The 12,954-nt window shown below is 43.6% G+C and overlaps 2 protein-coding genes across 2 annotated transcripts in view; one reads left to right on the top strand and one right to left on the bottom strand.

Moving 5' to 3' along the window:
- Positions 1-12,954, top strand: part of LOC117385935 (pyruvate carboxylase, mitochondrial-like) — a 683,990-nt gene that overhangs the window by 356,141 nt on the left and 314,895 nt on the right. The window lies entirely within an intron of this gene.
- LOC117385937 (leucine-rich repeat and fibronectin type-III domain-containing protein 4-like) overlaps positions 8,355-12,954 on the bottom strand; it is an 82,386-nt gene continuing 77,786 nt past the window's right edge. Inside the window, exon 7 of the mRNA XM_033983218.2 lies at positions 8,355-10,422. Coding sequence (XP_033839109.1) covers positions 9,114-10,422 — 1,309 coding nt within the window. The 3' untranslated portion in view covers positions 8,355-9,113. The remainder of the gene's footprint in view (positions 10,423-12,954) is intronic.

The following is a 12,954-nucleotide window of genomic DNA, read 5'->3' as shown; positions in this document are numbered from 1 at the left end:
AACTCGTGTCCGTGTCATGCTTGACTTCTTAGGCACACGAGAACTGACATTTGCTGAAGAAAAGCTGGTTGGCGATATATATATAGGCAGACGGAGTGGTATTTTAAGGCGTTATGGGTGTGCACAGGGGCATGCTGGGAGATATTACGCTTCAAGTGGGTCGTACCGATGTCTGAATTACACAAACGCACAAAAAAATACTTAGATTGGACCCAAAGTCGCACAAAACCTTCATAGATCAGCACAAAAATCCAGTTTGGCCATTGTTCTGTTTAAATCCAGCTACTGTACGCAAAAGTACTGCTCAAAATAGGAATACTTCAATAAATACTACACTTTATCCACCGTAGACGTCGACTGATATGGGGTTTTTTTCTTGGCCAATGTTGATACGATTGTTTAAAATCCAGAGAAACCAGTAGCCATTATGTTCTGTCGATATTTTTGGGCGAATGTGTTGGTCCAATTTGGATTATTTTCGCCAAATGATGTCGTTTTAATCCCGTTTTACCACAAACGTTGGAGAGCGCTGTGTAGTTACATTTGGAGCAGCTGTCCGTTTCTATTAAAGTGTTAAAATAAAGCTCGACGTGTTGTTCTTTAAGCAGCAGATCAAAATATCGCCCTCTGCTGGAGATTTAAGGAGGATTATCGAGTTGATAAAAAGTGCAAATATCGGCCAAACGATGTATCAGTCTGTCCCTGATCTACTGAATTTGTAATACTTAGTGATTACTTTTAATTCCAAGAGTAGTAGTAGTAGTATTAGTGGTAGTAGTAGGGGGGTTGTAGTTTTAGTTATAGGGGTTGTAGTAGTGGTGGAAGTAGTATTAGGGCTTGTTGTAGTAGTAGTGATGATGGTAGTAGTAGGGGTTGTAGTTGTTGAAGTAGTAGTAGCAGTAGTAGTAGGGGTTGTTGTAGTAGTAGTAGTAGAAGGGTTAGTAGCAGTAGTAGTAGGGCTAGTAGTAGTGGTAGTAGTAGGGGGGTTGTAGTTTTAGTTATGGGGGTTGTAGTAGTGGTGGTAGTAGTATTAGGTCTTGTTGTAGTAGTAGTGGTGGTGGTAGTAGTAGGGGTTGTAGTTGTTGTAGTAGTAGTGTTGGGGTTGTTGTAGTAGTAGTAGCAATAGTAATGGGGGTTGTACTAGTATTGATGGTGGTTGTAGTAGGAGTTGTTGTAGTGTTGGTGTTGTAGTGGTAGTAGTAATGTTTTTTTTTGTTGTAGCAGTAGTAATAGGGGTTGTTGTAGTAGTAGTGGGGGTTGTAATGTTAGAGGTTGTACTAGTATTGATGGCGGTTGTAGTAGGGGTTGTAGTTGTTGTAGTGTTGGGGTTGTTGAAGTAGTAGTAGCAGTAGTAGTAGGGGTTGTTGTAGTAGTAGTAGTAGAAGGGTTAGTAGCAGTAGTAGTAGGGGTTGTAGTAGTATTGGTAGTAGTAGGGGGTTGTAGTTTTAGTTATGGGGGTTGTAGTAGTGGTGGTAGTAGTATTAGGTCTTGTTGTAGTAGTAGGGGTTGTAGTTGTAGTAGTGTTGGGGTTGTTGAAGTAGTAGTAGCAGTAGTAGCAGCAGTAGTAGTAGCAGTAGTGGGGGTTGTACTAGTATTGATGGTGGTTGTAGTTGTAGTAGTAGTGGTGGTAGGGGTTGTAGTAGTAGTAATACTTCAAACTGTCACAATGACAAATGTTGAAGCTCGATACATCGTACAGAGAAATATCACGATAAACGATAATATTAAAACTACTTTACGCCATTAAGTAAAACTGAAGTAACGTGAGAAAACCCCGAGAACCATTTTAAATCCAGAGTTTCACTAAAAAACCTGATAAACAACAAAATGTACCAATAATTAACCATAAAATAAACGTCCTCACACTGACACGGCTCAAATCTGATCAAATCACAACAAAAACACACAAATCTCCAGACTTTTACAAACAAAATCACTCATCACCACAAACACAGACTCAAAATCTACAGTTCTGTGTTCGATTTACTGAACGATACTTCGATATATTGATTATAACGACGTATCGACCGCATTTCCCCCGCGGATCTGAATCATTCTGACACACGTTGAACCTCGAGTCGATCACGTCAGACTCATTCACGTTACTGTCGCGTTGACGTTTAAGTCCGTCCTCCCTCGGGCCTCATTACTCAAACTCGACGCAGATTCCGTGCGCGGCGTCTTGTTGCTCAAAATAGCGTCGCGTGTGAAGACGTGGGAATGATTTATCGCCCGGAACGAAGTTTGAGGGAACACGCTGATCTCACTGTACCTTAAATAAAAATACAGAACGTAACGGCGCAGATGTATCTCCAGACGACGGGCGCATATGGTCCGACCGGCGTGATCAATTATAGAAATTAAACGAAGACGTGGAAGTGCAGTACTGCTACTTCAGACTCATGTGAGAGTACTCTGAACGTCTGCTCTGGATACGCTATAAAATACAACAAATATCCAGGTAAAAGTATTGATTTACCTCTAATTAAGTGCAGTACTTTACCACCACTGAGTAGATTTTTTAGTATCTGTACTTTATTGTAACGTAAAGTCAAGTTTACAGTGGGTACTTTTTACTTTTACTTCACGCCGAGTGTAGTGTAGTATTAGCAGTGGCGGAAGGTAATGAAGTAAAAGTAAAGTACTGCACTTAAGAAGGATTTTTTGTGGTATCTGTACGTTGCTTAAGTACATTTTACAGTGGATACTTTAAACTTCAGTACATTTGAGAGTTGCAGTATTTGTACTTTCTACTCTATTACGTTTCCAAACAGGACTGAGAAGTAAAAGTACTTTTCAGATGATTTTAGGGGTTATTTTTACCATGTTCGCTTTTTTAATTCAAGCTTCAAACGTGAGGAAATAAAAATAAAATACACAAAATTCATGTTGTTTTTAATCTACACTTTATTAAATGAGCGAGACTTGTGTGAAATACCTTTACTTTTTACTCTTAAAGTACATTTAACAGTGTATACATTTTACTTTTTACTTCAGTACATTTGAAAGCAGTATCTGTACTCTCTACTCTACATTTCTGAGCAGGACTGAGAAGTAAAAGTACTTTTCGTATGATTTGAGGGGTTATTTTTCTGACTAAAGTTTTCAAGTTCAAGCTTCAACTTTGAGCAAAACGGAAATAAATTAAACAAAAAAAAAAAAAAAATTCAGAAGAAAAAAAAAAGATTCATATCACTACATTTAAACTTGAAGAGTAAAAAGTAAAAGTATTTCACACAAGTTCATTTGTTTAAGTAGATTTTTTAATTTGTACTTAAGCTGATTTTTTTTTCATCTAATACTTTTACTTTACGTTTTACCTCTGTATTTGTACTTTTACTTCACAAAACTGAGTACTTCATTCACCACTACTACTAAAATACCACAGCTACTACTACGATCCCGTCGGACTTTACTATAACTTGTACTGCGTTTGTTGTGTTTACCTTTTTTGTTATGACGGTATTTGAGAAAACGCTCACTCCGCTGGTTTAACAGGAACAGGAAGTGCGTCCATGATCACTTCCTGTTTGTAGCGTAGCGGCGGCTAGCAGGTTAGCAGGTTAGCTCCATTTATATAAACAGTCTGTGGTTGAACATTATGTCGCTGTTAAGTTGGTGCAGTTAGAAATAAATATTCTTCGTCTTTTTATGGAAAAGTCTCACTGTAGTTGTAGTTTATTTGTCTCCAAACATGTTGAGTCTGTGCGGCAGGAGAAAACACACACACACACATCAGCACACACACGCACACACCCCAGCACACACACATCAGCGCACACACAGGTGGATATAGACTCCACTGACACACTGCGGATGTGTGTGTCTGTGAAGACGGCGTGTGCGTGTTCATGTGTTTGCATGTGTCTCTGTGTGTGTGTGAAGCCTGTGTATGTGTGCGTGTGTCTCTGCATGTGTGCGTATACATATGTGTGTGTATCTCTGTGTGTGAAGCCTCTGTGTGTATATACGTGTGTTTTAAGCCTGTGTGCGTGTGTATATGTGTGTGCGTATGTCTGTGTGTATATATCTGTGTATATGTGTGTGTGTGCGTATATTTGTGTGTGTGTGAAGCCTTTGTGTGTCTATATGCATGTGTATGTGTATATGTATTTCTCTATATATGTTCGCGTGTGTGTCTGTGTGTGTTTTAAGCCTGTGTGTGTGCGTGCTTATGTTTGTGTGTGTGTATATATCTCTGTATGTGTGAAGCCTGTCTGTGTGTATATTTGTGTGTGTGTGTATATGAGTGTGTGCTTGTGTGTGTGTTGGGGTGTGTGTGCTTGTGTGTGTGTGTGTAGGGGTGCACTTGTGTGTGTGCTGGGGTGCGCTTGTGTGTGGCTGTATGTGTGTGTTTATGTGTGTTGGGGTGTGCTTGTGTGTTTGTGTGCGCTTGTGTGTGTCTGTATGTGTATATTTGTGTGTTTGTGTGTGTCTGTATGTGTGTGTTTATGTGTGTTGGGGTGTGCTTGTGTGTTTGTGTGCGCTTGTGTGTGTCTGTATGTGTATATTTGTGTGTTTGTGTGTGTCTGTATGTGTGTGTTTATGTGTGTTGGGGTGTGCTTGTGTGTTTGTGTGCGCTTGTGTGTGTCTGTATGTGTATATTTGTGTGTTTGTGTGTGTCTGTATGTGTGTGTTTATGTGTGTTGGGGTGTGCTTGTGTGTTTGTGTGTGTTTGTGCGCTTGTTGTTACTCAGCTCTTTTTAATGAGTAGAATGAGGTCAGTGTGCGTCCGGCGGCGCTGGAGCAGGAGGTGTTGTTGTGGCTGCAGATTGTGTTGGTCCACAGCACATGTTTAATCACACAGTGTGATTATGATGGAGGCTCCTGCTCAGACTCTGACCCCTGACCCCTGACCCCTGACCCCGAGTCCGCACGCACTTTTCCTGTACCACACTTTGATTTAACTCATTTAAAACTATTTATTATGTCTTTAAAATCTGATCTATGTTTTTAATGTCGTTTCCTCGTCACAAACAGACCTGGAGTTGTGTTTTTGTTGTTTCATTCACACACGTTTAACGCACAAACGCACCTGCAGATTTAGGCTGAGTCCTTCTCTCAAACTGAAAACACTCTGTTCCACCTTGTGATGTCATCAAGTGGCGATACAGGAAGTGCTCCGCTGTGTTTTTAAACTCCACACACCTTCATTTGTAGAATCATTTGGATCATTTCAGCTCTGGAATGGTAGATTTCTCCTGGGCTAACGGTAAAAAATGAGCTGTTAACGACCTTGAAAACGACCACTTCATGACATCACAAGGTGGAACGGAGCATTTAGGGTTAGTCAAACATGTGTGAATGAAACAAAACACAACTCCAGCTGTGTTTTTGAGGCGCTAACAACCTTATAACATGACTTAAACCTCACAAAACTAACAATAAAACACCGAAAAATGTGTGTTATCTGAGGAAAAACTTGCGTTCGTTTTTACTTTATTCTCTTGTAAAATAAAACTCCTTCCCGTGCGCAGAGTCTCATCCTCTGGCGGATACGGGTGAAGTTGAAGTGTATTTTGTGAGTTCTTGTTGGTGGTTGGTCCTGGCCTGCTGCCCCCTCCTGCAGAGCTCTGTGCTGTGTGACTGGGAGGCTGTCCCACCGCTCACCGCTAAGATTACATCCACCCCATTTATCTTGGGAATACCTCGGCATCCCCACCCTCCTCCCTGCTCCCTCCCTCCTCCTCTTCCTCCTCGGCTCCACGCTGTCTCCTCTCTCTCCTCGTTTTCCGCCCGGGTCCACCTGTATGAAGACACTTTGCATCTGTTTCCTTTATTGACCCCTTCACCTCATCCTCTACCCATTTATACCTCATTAGCATGGTTAGCATCGACAGCGCTAGTGCGTTTCCTCTGTCATACCGGTTTATACTTGAAGGAAGCTCATTACGGACCTATTATTATTGATGCGGAACGTTTCAGTCTGGCTTTGTTGTTGCTTTAATGCTACACATGAATTATCAACTTCAAACTCTCCGTGTATTTGCATGTGTCCCTGGCTCCCGCTCATGTCTCTTTTATCATATTTTTATCTTTTCGCTTTAATAGCCTGGCTGCTTTTTCATGTTTGTCCTCATTTGTACGCGTTTAAGCACTAATCTACCCACGGGCTGACAAAAACGCAGCTTTGAATTGCAGAACGCGCACTGTACGACGTTTATTTAAGTTCTGAGATGAGGTGTAAGAGCGGATAACGTGACGAGAATGCGGGAAAGTAATCGACAAATGGGACAAATTGATGTAAAAATGACCTTAAAATGCGCTTTAGTTCTCATTTCTGACACCTGCGGATCATTACGTTATAGTTTGCACGTTTTAAATCGCAATATTCATCTAAAACGGCTTAATAAAAGAAACGTTTTCGCTCATTTCCGTGTTAGAAAACTGTCGAGAAGCGGGTTTTTGCTTTTTATTTGTACCAAAATGACGACGCGACGCTGCCGAATCCTACGAGTATCAGCGATTAAGAAAGTAAAACCGGAGAAAGAAGTGTTTACGTCACAGTGAAGGTGAAAACGGAGGTCGAAGGGCAAAATGGCGTCTTGAAAATAAGCGATTTAAATATTACGCAGGTGCAACTTTGAGAGTGTAAATGAGACGAAAACGACAATATAATGGTTAAAATCTCTGAGAATGTGTCTGATTTAACTAATATTTCAGTGAAGAAGATGATCAGTTTCTTCGTTTGGGACCAGAATTTATATCAACTTGAACTTTCTACCCGTCGTTTTCGTTGGCGCGATCCCTCATGTTGGATTTATAGAAGCCCCCGTTAAGATCCGTTTACCTACTAATCATCTGGACCGTCTGACAGGTAAACAACTTGATTCTTGGCGCTTACAAACGCGGCATTTAAAATCATCTCGGCTCCGGTTTGGCCTCGGGCTGGACTCCTCGTCTTCGTCAGGTCTGAATCATCGTCTAATCCTGAAACATGGCTCCAAATCTGACCCAAATTCCCCATTCACCGTCAGAGATGTTTTTGTACGTTCTCAGAGAATCCTCCTGATCCTCGGGTTTGTTGTTTTGCGGAGAAATAAATCGCAGTGACACAAACAAATGGAAATGTGAATTATTTTGGCACGAGAATTCATACATTTGCAGAACAGTTGTGCGGTTATGACACACACGGATCCTCGGGTCGGGAATGACACTGTATCTTGTTCCATACATGTATTTTTTTATTTATAACAAGTCCAGAGAACGATATTGACTTTGGCAAAACCAAATGAAAACAGAAAGCAACAACAGTAGTAGTTGTCAATGTAAACCTACAGTACTGTGCAGAGATTTTGGACTTTAAAATGAAATAAAATAAGGCGTTGGACGAAAAATCAAACCAGCGGTACCAGCGATTTTAACTGTGTCGAGATTTTTAGGTTGAAATTAAGACCAAACAATCAATTTATCTTCAATTTTACCCCCCAAAATCAAAATAAATTACCTCAAAGTTCCTATTTCACAAAATCGTTTGCACAGTACTGTCCCCAAACGTCGTGTTCAGGCGTTTGCTCTGTGCTTTCCAACTTCTTTGTGTCTTTGTGCAACCGTTTGTGCTTCCTGTAAAATTCACTTTTTCTACCTCGACACAAATGATACGAGAACAACTCTTCTCCCCCTCCAGAAAATCACACTTTTGTTTTCTTCCTCCGAACAACACTCCCCGGAAAACTTGGAAAACAGAAACACATGGTGCGACAAGAAACATCATTTATATATATATATTTACTATATATATGTATTTTCAAGTTTTATTTCATTTTTTCCTCTGTAGAGTCTGTTTTTGTCCCTGTTATGGTCTATGGTTTTATTTCACCGTCTCGTCATCTTTCGGCAACATTCAAAACTTTTGTAATCCTCCAGAATTCGCAGTTCCGTCCAAACATTGTTGCTTCGTACCATGCTGCAATACTGCTTAAGGTATTTGTGAAAACTCCTAAATCTGACTCCGAGCGATTCCGGATATTGTTATTTTGATTCTCGAGAGCGTAACCGGAAAACCGTACGTTTCCAACACACAAATCCCAGTATTTCTCACCATAAACATTCAAATATAGTGCTTTTTTCCCCCCCCGTAGTGATTTGTCAGTTCATGCACGTTTACGCATCCTTCCTGGCTGCTCCGACCACGCCTCCTTCTTGTTTTGGTAATCCACATCGACCACGTATTGTAATCCTCAACGTCTTCCCTTTTAATAACGTCTTTGCTCCTTCCAGCTCCTTATCGATCGATCACGTCTGATGCTGCAACTCTCTGTTTACGCCCCTATAATCCTCGGGCCAAAAAAAAAAAAAACGCCAGCCAAAAAAAAAAATCATTGTCCACAACCACGGAGGACACATAAAAGTCACATTCATTTGTTTTATTTTTTTGGGGGAAAAAAAGGAGATCGGAAATGGCCCGTTGTCGGTAATGAGAGCGATGAAAAACTGCCCCATTTTTTTGTTTTTTATCTTCGTTTCCAGAGAGAGGAGTGCGTTTGTGTTGTTTTTTTTTTGAGCCGATGTTGTGGTGGTGTGTGGGTTGGCCCCCCTGGAGAATGCGAGTCTGGTTCTGTTAGTTCCTAAGCCTTACTGAGATGTTCCCTGATCTCCACCTCGCTGTCTGGGATCTGCCACCTCTTGCTCCGACTGGCTTGGATGTGTTTTCCTTGATTTTTTTATTTTTTATGATGTCCCTTCTTCCTCTCGTTTCTATCCGTACCTGTCACAACTCTGCTTTTGTTTTTGTCGCGCTCCTCTCGCTTCTGTCATAAAGTTTGATGTCAGCCTTGAGTATTTAATACCCTTTCACCAACGCTCCGCTCCAATATTTTCTCCCATTCTTTTCCTGTCAACACTTGGTCCCCCACACTAATTTTTCTGCCAGTCACTCTTGAGGTCAGCAAAAAGCGGCTTTTAAAAAAAACCTAGCTTTCAGGTGCACTTTCTCATTTCTGGTGACTGCTCCCCAGGCAAATCAAGCTGCAGCACAAGCCTCCAGCCGAATCTACCCATCACCTTTTTATCTGCCCGTCCCCTGCCTCCAGCGCTCCGCCCTCCCCACAACCACACCACGCTCAGGCCTCCGCTCGCTCACAAGCTTTGATAGACTTCCTCTGCTCTTCTTCCTAAACCACACTCTCCTCCAGCTCCTCCGCGCTCTTCCCGTCTTTACTTTTCTCCCTTTTGATCTCTTTGCTCTCTTTACCCTTCCCAGGCGTTATCCCGGTGTTAGAGTTGGAGTTTGTCGTGTTGTACGCGTGAATATATCCCCGTTGAAACTCGCAGCGAGCCCCGTAGCCGCTTCCGGAGTCCGCCTCGTCGCTGGTGGTGGAGGACGTTGTGCTCGTGGTGGAGGCGCACTGCACCAGCATCCCGTGCAGAGACTGGCTCCTCCGGGTCCAGATGACGCTGAGACGTTTGGCGTAGCTCACGGCGCCGTAGCGCTTGGCCACGGTCGCCGCGGCGTCACTGGCCAAAGCCACAGACGAGCCCATATCCAGAGAGTGGCGGCGTTTGCTGATGGCCCCGCAGCCCGGGCTGAGGGGGGACACTGGGCTCTGGTACGCCTGGGAAGAGTTCCATTTGTCCCGGCCTCGGGGGCTCATTCTCCAGTCTAACAGCTCAGCGTCTCTGAGGGGCGCCGCCAGAGAAAAACTGGCCCGATTGGTCAGCTCTCGCTCCAGCCGTGGCGGGGGGCGGTCCCTGGAGCGTGACTGTCGGGGCAGAGTGGAGGGAGGGGAGGGGGAGTAGTACAGCAGAGTTCTGTCACTGTCTGAGGTGTAAGCTTTCTCCAGCTTTCTCTGCCGCACCACCAGAGCCATCTCCCCCCCGGTGCTGGTGGAGACCACGCCCCCTGCTGACAGGAACTGTTCCAGATTGACCTTAGGCTTGGCCCGGGGTTTCGGGGGCAGTTTGGGAGGCACAGAGGAGGCAGATTCCACCACCTCCTTCTCATTGTCTTTCTCTTTATCCCCTCTTTTGGCTGGTAGCCCATTGGGAAGCACCACCATCATCATGTCCCCCTGACCATTAGACTGGTAACATCCACTGCTGTTCCCTCCTTTATCTCCGCCTCCTAGCCCTCCGCCTTGACAACAAGCTCCGCCTCCTGCCTCGGCGTTCCCGTTGTGGCATATCATATGGTCCGTATGGTTGCACACGCGATGACGGACCATGAGCGCCACGGTAAAAACGAGCAGAGTGACCACGACGATGCCACCGACCAGTATCGTGAGCGTTCCGCCGAGGAAATGCGCTTGGAGAGAACGGCACGCTGGGTAAACATCCTTCGTGGAAAAGCTGGTGCAGCCCAGAACCTTCGTCGCCGCTAACGTCGTAATGGAGTCATCGAAAATGGCCAGCACGCACAAGTTATAATCCACTCCGGAGACGAGGTTCTTGAGGAGGAAGCGGTCACTGGTGGAGGGCAGAATCCTAAAAAGAGAGAGAAGAATGGAAAAGCAGCAGTCAGCGAAATGAATATTCCCAAGATATGTGCGAACTTAAAGCCAAAGTAAACTACAGCGGCGGCGGCGGCGGTCCACCTGGCGTATTGAAAGTGAAGGGAAAGGTGGGCGTACAACAAAAGAGCGTGTGGAAATGCCGGTGAAAGGATGAGTGAAGCTCTGCCGAAGTGGACACTGCAGTAAAAGGGAAAGGCAGAGAAAATGAGTCTATTGATGGAGAGCGCGCCCGGAGAACATGAAAGGAGAACTCTGTCTGCTCATTTGGAGTGCAGGGCTGGTCCCGACCCGCTGCGTGAGCTGACTTGAATGCCACGAGAAAACCCAGCAACCAGCCATTTCTGCGCCACCGAGACTTTTCAAACTTTAATGCGTTGGAGCTAAACAGCTGAGGGCGGGGTTTATTTTGATTTATTTTCAAGACATAAAGCCGTTTTCACACCAGCCATCGCCCCCCAATAGTGTTTACGATACGCGACGAAAAGGTGGCGAGGATTCGGATCAGAGGGAATCCTTAATCCTTAAACCAAATGGATTTTTTTCGGCTTTGAAACTGGCAAATTAGACCGTTTTTTAATCACGGAACGAAACAACAAATTGAGCACGATGGCCAAATCTGCGTCGCAATTATCATCAGTAAACGCTAAATTTGATTTGATTCGAACGTATCTGGGGACGTAGAAAAGTCCCACGTCAGTTTATGGAACTTGAAATAAAAATCTTACGTGAGTTTTTTGACGTTTAACTTTAGCGTTTCGCCGAGTCTGGTTTAAACACAGTGATTACCAGCACGAGAGGTTCGCACGCCGCATTTTGAAACCCACTTGGCTTCGCTGAAAGAATTAGTTTTCCCCGCAAATTGTAAACACCTGCGATGACTAAACGCTCAGTAATACAATGAAGTGTTTTTTGAGTGCTGATTACGGCGAAAGCGGTAGTTAAGAAATGCAACAATGGAACCGATTCGAACGGACGAAAACCAGTTAGCGCTTTGTCAAATGAGTTTTCTTTGTTGGCGCGTCACCTCCACGTTCTGTACAGTATCTCGCATTGTGACGCAGGTTTTAAAATGCATTGTTTGGGCCTGACAGTGTTGTTTTTTTGTTTTTTTTATTCCCCGAGACGTGCCGTTGTGTGGGAGCTGGAGTATCTGTTCCTCTGACTTTCCCCTCTGCGGTCCACTCCTCTTGTGTGGGCACGAGTGTTTTGATGTTGGATATTTTGTCATCCTTTTTGTATTCTCTATTGGCGCTTTCTCGCTCTCCTTTTCGCACTCCCTGCCTTTTTCAAAGAATATAAAAAAAAAAAACCTTGTATTGTCTTCATGTTTCGCTGCTCCTCCTCGACGCCAGATCCAACCCACAAATGGCATCTCAGTGTGGGATGAGTCAGACTAGAGGGGAGCGGAACAAGCCCCAGTACACCTCAGAAGTTTAACGGTTTGTGATAGTCGGAGTGTTAACGCGTTGTTTTGTTTTGCGTAATCGCCTTCCACCTTGGGATAAGGCGGTATTTTTGTGTAACGGAGGGTATTTGGCGTCGAAAAGTCAGTCCAAACTCAGTAAAAATATATCAGTCATCCAGTTTCAATAAGTCAGGCCTGTCCAAACTACGGCCCCGGGGCGAAATACGGCCCTCAGAGCAATTTTTTTTGGCCGTCACGCCTCCTTCTAAACCGCCCAATTGATCAGGAAGTATTTTTTTACTACAAATTGATCAGATTCTACTTCTATAACCCGAATAACAACACATACACAGTGACATAGACCTAAAAATAATCTTCCAAGTCGTATTAACGGTACAATTTCTCTGCCAAACCTGTGCGTCCCTCGGCGAAAAAAAAGTTTGGACACCCCTGCAGTAAGTAATGACGCTTAACCCACCTCACCTCTAGTGTTTGCGTAAACTTGTGTGTGAATGTGCGCGTGAATGGGGTCTTTGACGACGGAAAAATCGCTGAATAAAAGCGCGGACATTTATCATTTCAGCGTTCACGGCGTGCTTTCTGTCAGCTACAAATTTAGCCATATGGAAACGTTTGCATTGGGGAAGGCATCTGTTTTAACAATAATAATAATAAATTTGATTTGTAATGCGCTCTTCATTACGTAGAATCTCAGACGGCTACAGTAAAACAAGAACTTTAAACCAATACGACTTGTTAAATGCGATAAAAAAACATCAACTATAAGGTTTTCTAAATAAAAAAAGTTGTTAGTTTAGCTTTAAAAACGTCCATGGAGGCAGTTCTAGAGTCATGGCGCAGCTGAAAAAGACAAAAAGCTCCGTCCCTCATCGTACGGAGCCTCGTGAGGGACCCCTGAAGATCTAAAGGTCTCGCAGATGTTATAAATCCTGTAATAACTGCGGTAAAACAAACCCAAAAAGCGGAAAAGCAGAACACACTTAGCCATAAAACTCCCAACTGGTTCTAAAATCCCTATAATTGACAGTTCTCATGATATTAGCTAGATGTTTTAAGCTCGGGATAATCGCGTTTAAT

The sequence above is a fragment of the Periophthalmus magnuspinnatus genome, chromosome 18, assembly GCF_009829125.3.
Source record: "Periophthalmus magnuspinnatus isolate fPerMag1 chromosome 18, fPerMag1.2.pri, whole genome shotgun sequence".
NCBI lineage: Eukaryota > Metazoa > Chordata > Actinopteri > Gobiiformes > Gobiidae > Periophthalmus > Periophthalmus magnuspinnatus.
This window is presented reverse-complemented; position numbering and strand designations above follow the sequence as displayed.